This window comes from Gymnoscopelus braueri (assembly GCF_963280865.1).
Source record: "Gymnoscopelus braueri genome assembly, chromosome: 13".
NCBI classification, from domain to species: Eukaryota; Metazoa; Chordata; class Actinopteri; order Myctophiformes; family Myctophidae; genus Gymnoscopelus; species Gymnoscopelus braueri.
Window position 1 is genome coordinate 27,441,867 of NC_137615.1, and position 5,084 is coordinate 27,446,950.

The 5,084-nt window shown below is 45.9% G+C and overlaps 1 protein-coding gene across 1 annotated transcript; it reads right to left on the reverse strand.

Annotated features, from left to right (window-relative positions):
* Positions 1–243: 243 nt before the first annotated feature.
* actb2 (actin, beta 2) lies at positions 244–4,542 on the reverse strand. Its single transcript, XM_080446588.1, has 6 exons — positions 4,436–4,542; positions 2,830–2,961; positions 2,362–2,601; positions 1,458–1,896; positions 1,163–1,344; positions 244–1,054 (listed from the first exon to the last, which is right to left on the reverse strand). Exons 2-6 carry the CDS (start codon positions 2,950–2,952, stop codon positions 911–913), a joined length of 1,128 nt encoding a protein of 375 aa, XP_080302714.1. The 5' UTR covers positions 2,953–2,961; positions 4,436–4,542; the 3' UTR covers positions 244–910.
* Between the last annotated feature and the right edge of the window lie 542 nt (positions 4,543–5,084).

Sequence of the window (5,084 nt, forward strand, 5' to 3'; positions counted from 1 at the left end):
TTTCTTTGGTTTAACAGAAGAAATGGTTCACCTCCAAATGTAAAGCATCTATTGATATGCTGGGATTATACATTGCATAGATTCTATGCACTGTATAATCCCAGCATTATCAATTACATGTCTAGCAAGCATGGATAAAATGCAAGGGCAATTTCAAGGCTTATAGCCAACAACTAGTAAACTTGCAGTTAGATTAAGCAGTAAAACAAGAAAATTGTAGCATGAACAAGACAGAGTCAGAAGTAATGTCGGAACACATGTGCACTTTTATTGGATTGTTTAGTCAGTGTACAGGTTGGCCCACCGGTCTGGCACCCCATGTTACCCCGTCACCTCGAGACCCCTTGCCCCACCACCCCAGGGATGGAACCTCCAACAGGGGAAGAAGAGGTCACGAATGGGTTTTGCATAACAAAAAAAAAAAATTAACAGGACCAAGTTTTAAGGCTGAAAGTACAAAAAACCCAGACATAATTTACAACAAGCGATACTACAACCATGTTTTTAAGTATGCGCCAACCACTGGGTAGCCTTCACAGAGGCAAATACGTGTCTGAACAATGCAGTCAACATTTGGAATATGTGTGAACAATGCAGTTAACAAACATTTGGAATGACTCAAAAGAACAAAAAATGTACATTTTTTTAAGTCCTCAGATGCAACTGTAGAACCTTGGGGTGTTTTTTTTTTTACTTAACCAAAAACATTACTGTCACCTTCACCGTTCCAGTTTTTTTTTATCCTGAGTCAAGCGCCAAAAGTAACTGAAGCCATGCCAATGAGTTGGTCGTCTAGGCTCTGCGCCTGAGTGTGTATGAGAATGTGTGGTGTGTACGTGGTTTTGCGCAGAGCTGAAGTCGTTGTTTGGGCGTTTGGTCGGGGGAGGGAAAAAAAGAAGGAACAGTCTGTTTAGAAGCATTTACGGTGGACGATGGATGGGCCGGACTCATCATATTCCTGCTTGCTGATCCACATCTGTTGGAAGGTGGACAGGGAGGCCAGGATGGAACCTCCGATCCAGACAGAGTATTTACGCTCTGGTGGGGCAATGATCTGCAGAGGGTAGAATTGACAGAATTAATGAGGGTTCTTTTATCATGTGCTAAGTTAATGCCATAGGCCAAATGATGCATTTTCAGGTTTTAGACCAAGTCAGCTCACCTTGATCTTCATGGTGGATGGGGCCAGGGCTGTGATCTCCTTCTGCATCCTGTCAGCAATGCCTGGGTACATGGTGGTACCTCCGGACAGCACAGTGTTGGCATACAGGTCTTTACGGATGTCGACATCACACTTCATGATGCTGTTGTAGGTGGTCTCGTGGATACCGCAGGACTCCATTCCTAGGGGGAGAAAAAGATGTAAGGTGATCAGTACAGGGACAATGATGCTTTTAAACTGAACTTAACAGCTGCCAATACTGAGACTCAAATTATGTTTGTCGTGCCAAACTTACCAAGGAAGGAAGGCTGGAAGAGGGCCTCTGGGCAACGGAACCTCTCATTGCCGATGGTGATGACCTGTCCGTCGGGCAGCTCATAGCTCTTCTCCAGGGAGGAAGATGAGGCAGCAGTGCCCATCTCCTGCTCGAAGTCGAGGGCAACATAGCACAGCTTCTCCTTGATGTCACGCACGATTTCCCTCTCAGCTGTGGTGGTGAAAGAGTAACCACGCTCTGTCAGGATCTTCATGAGGTAGTCTGTGAGGTCGCGACCGGCCAGATCCAGACGCAGGATGGCGTGGGGCAGGGCATAGCCCTCATAGATGGGCACTGTGTGGGTCACACCATCACCGGAGTCCATGACGATACCGGTGGTACGACCAGAGGCATACAGGGACAGCACGGCCTGGATGGCAACGTACATGGCAGGGGTGTTGAAGGTCTCGAACATGATCTGCAAATAGACAAGACAGAACAGTTATCATTGGTGTGAGATTATAGATTTTTCAGCTTTGTGGACACTGCACTCAGAACATGCAGCAGTGAGAGTCTAAGGAGGGAGCAGTTAGTGGAGAAGGTGCAGAAAGTCAACATTCCTTCAATTCACACTTGTGCATGTCAAATATCACTTAAGCTCATTAAATTAACAGTGCTGTTCCATCAGCTGAACCATATTCATTCATTATGGCCAGAAGTGCAGAAAAAGCACACAGATGAGAAAAAGACCTGTTGTTTCCATAGAAAGATGATAGATCATCTTATAGGAGAGAGGTCCTGGAGGAGAGAGGGTGAGAACAGAAGAGGGAAACCAAGTAGGAAATGAGGGTATGGCCTATAGTTTTGTTCCGTTCAGTGACAGTCTACTTGAGGATAAAATTGCTGGAGTATTTTAAATGAGGCAAGTTGTGAGTGTATTTACCTGGGTCATCTTCTCCCTGTTGGCTTTGGGGTTGAGGGGGGCCTCTGTGAGCAGGACAGGGTGCTCCTCAGGGGCGACTCTCAGCTCGTTGTAGAATGTGTGATGCCAGATCTTCTCCATGTCATCCCAGTTGGTGACAATACCGTGCTCAATGGGGTACTTCAGTGTTAGGATACCCCTCTTGCTCTGGGCTTCGTCACCAACGTAGCTGTCCTTCTGGCCCATACCCACCATCACTCCCTAGACAAACAAGGTTGAGTTAGTTTAAGTGTATAATATATAGATCACAATTATGTGTTTAACTTTAAGTACATTATAGCATATACAGATTTGGCCTAGGAGTGGTACAATATTATATGTAGCGAAATGTTATAACTATGATCAAACACTTCACTGGCCATTAATAATTATAGTATCATGACCAATTTTGCCATTTGAGTTTTCATGCATGAGAAAGCCATTCTTTACCTGATGCCTGGGGCGACCGACGATGGAGGGGAAGACAGCACGAGGGGCGTCGTCTCCGGCGAATCCGGCTTTGCACATACCGGATCCGTTGTCAACAACCAGTGCGGCGATTTCATCTTCCATGGCTGATTACTGTTAGAAGAAAATGGGGTTAAAACGTTAATGTAATCCAATCGTTGAAAAACAACTGTCCACTTCCTAACAGCACCACCACCACAATGCTTATGTCTCACTTCCTGTTACAGGCAGTTGCAGTTGAGCAACTTGACCACTGGGTGGCGCCAGAGTCACACATTCCTACAGCCAGACAAAGGAAGTGGCGCTGCATTCTGTTATTACCATATAAGGACATGGTTTGGTTTGAGAAGCTTTGCGGCTACCGGCGGCGTGGCGCGCGGCCAGAGCGGCAGTGTTCAGAGAAAAGAACATTCGACATTTTCAGACCCCGACGCGACCACTCCCTCAAGTTTACCACCCACCCCCTCCACCTCTGCTAACCCCTCCCACGGTCGCTAAATCGGACCGATTTCGAGAACATGTCGACCACTATAATCTATGCCACAATACTACTGCGTCATTACTGGGTATAAACCTAACCCACTTCATTTACTGCATACAGGATGCCCCCCCCCCCATAGCGACATATCTAGTGACTACTCTTACAGCAGTGTTCAAATGCATGAATAACAGCCGGATGACGATAATGTAGTTATGATGTACAATATGATTAACTCAGATGTTGAGTCATCAGTTGGCCTCAAGTCGATGCTCCATTTCCTGAAAGCCACGCCTTTATTACTGGACTAACCACAAGTTGTTGAGCAATTTCCACCTTCCCTCCCCACAGAGAGTTTAAGCCGGACAGACAGTTATTGATGAAGCCCAAGGGTGCAAATCATTACAATCCATTAATCAACTAATCTCTTACGCCAGTCGAGCAATCGCCAAACATTTACAGATAAAACATTTTTCATTTAGCCAAGCAAATACAGTGTGGATAATAATGGCCGCATTGGTTAGAAAGAGTTACTTTCAATGCACCGTTCAAGTGCTGCTCTCGACACGGTTTGCGTGGTAAACGGGGTTGAAGGGCGGCGGTAGCATGATGTGGCTACGTGCTAGCAGGCTAAACTAGGTCACACCCCGCCGCAACGCGCGCACAAAGGGAACATCCCGAACCAAAACCCAACCTCAAGTCCAAAACCAGCAGACTACAAGCCAACAGCAGGTACACACGGTGAAAGAGTCAATGCATGGGTTGTAAAACTACACCAATAAAAAGCTGGTTGAGGCGTTTACTGGTTCACAGTGAACCAGCTATCCAAAGTCCAAAAGCACCCGCGTACTGCTAACTACCAACACGGTTACAAAATGGTTGTTAAAAAGCATGACCGCTTAGTGCTTTTAAATTAGCAAGTTGTGAAGTTAAATCATTGCACTAGCAAAATGAGAACTACTAACGTTAAGAGTATGACAGGACAAAGAGCCTCGTGCTTCCTGTCATTTTTTCCTCTAAAATCCATTAATTCACCAACATTAGCAGTTAAACGTCGTTGCTATAACAAGTTGAAATTGTGTTTAATATGCTACTATTTAAAAAGCTTACCTTTGGGTGGGGGGCTTTTCGCTTAAAAGGGAACCGGTGTTTCAGGCAAATGATATCCCGCACAAGTTGCGTGTGACGGCGCTCAGAGTGAATTCGTTAATGGTGGGCGCGTGCTTTTATATGCCGTCAGTTGCCCGGCTCGAGCCATAAAAGGTAAACTTTCGGATTCGCGCTCTCTGATTGGTTCGGCGTCATGCACCCGGGCGCGTCGCGTGCACACTGCTGCACTGACCGCTCGCGATTTGAGAGAGCGAGAGCGAGCAAGAGAGAGAGAGAGAGAGAGGGGGAGAGAGAGCGAGATAGAGAGAGAGAGAAAGAGAGAGTAGGATAGGATTGGAGAAACTAAAAGGGATGGCGATGAATGTTATGAGGCCTAGTGAGCCTAATCCCGAGCTATATTGTTTGCTATATAGGTTAAATGATGCACAGACTACTTGTACTACTGTATATTTGACAAGGTCTTCTGTGCTCATGCACAGTTTTCGAGTTTTGATGTTGTTGTGACCCAACCAAGGCTACAAAAGTGTATATAACATACTCTAATAGCTAATCATGACAGTTCCTTTCACCAACGCCCCTGTCATTTCTACTTTTCCTGTCTAAGCTGACCCCATACAGGCCTGTGCTGTGCATGTAAGAAACGTAATGT

What these genes read in the sequence shown, in the direction of transcription:
- actb2 (XM_080446588.1), bottom strand. Translation starts at nt 2,952, where the DNA reads ATGGAAGATGAAATCGCCGCACTGGTTGTTGACAACGGATCCGGTATG. An exon ending in TCGGTCGCCCCAGGCATCAG is followed by an intron (nt 2,602 to 2,829) that starts GTAAAGAATGGC and finishes TTGTTTGTCTAG; the next exon opens with GGAGTGATGGTGGGTATGGG. An exon ending in CTTCCAGCCTTCCTTCCTTG is followed by an intron (nt 1,345 to 1,457) that starts GTAAGTTTGGCA and finishes TTCTCCCCCTAG; the next exon opens with GAATGGAGTCCTGCGGTATC.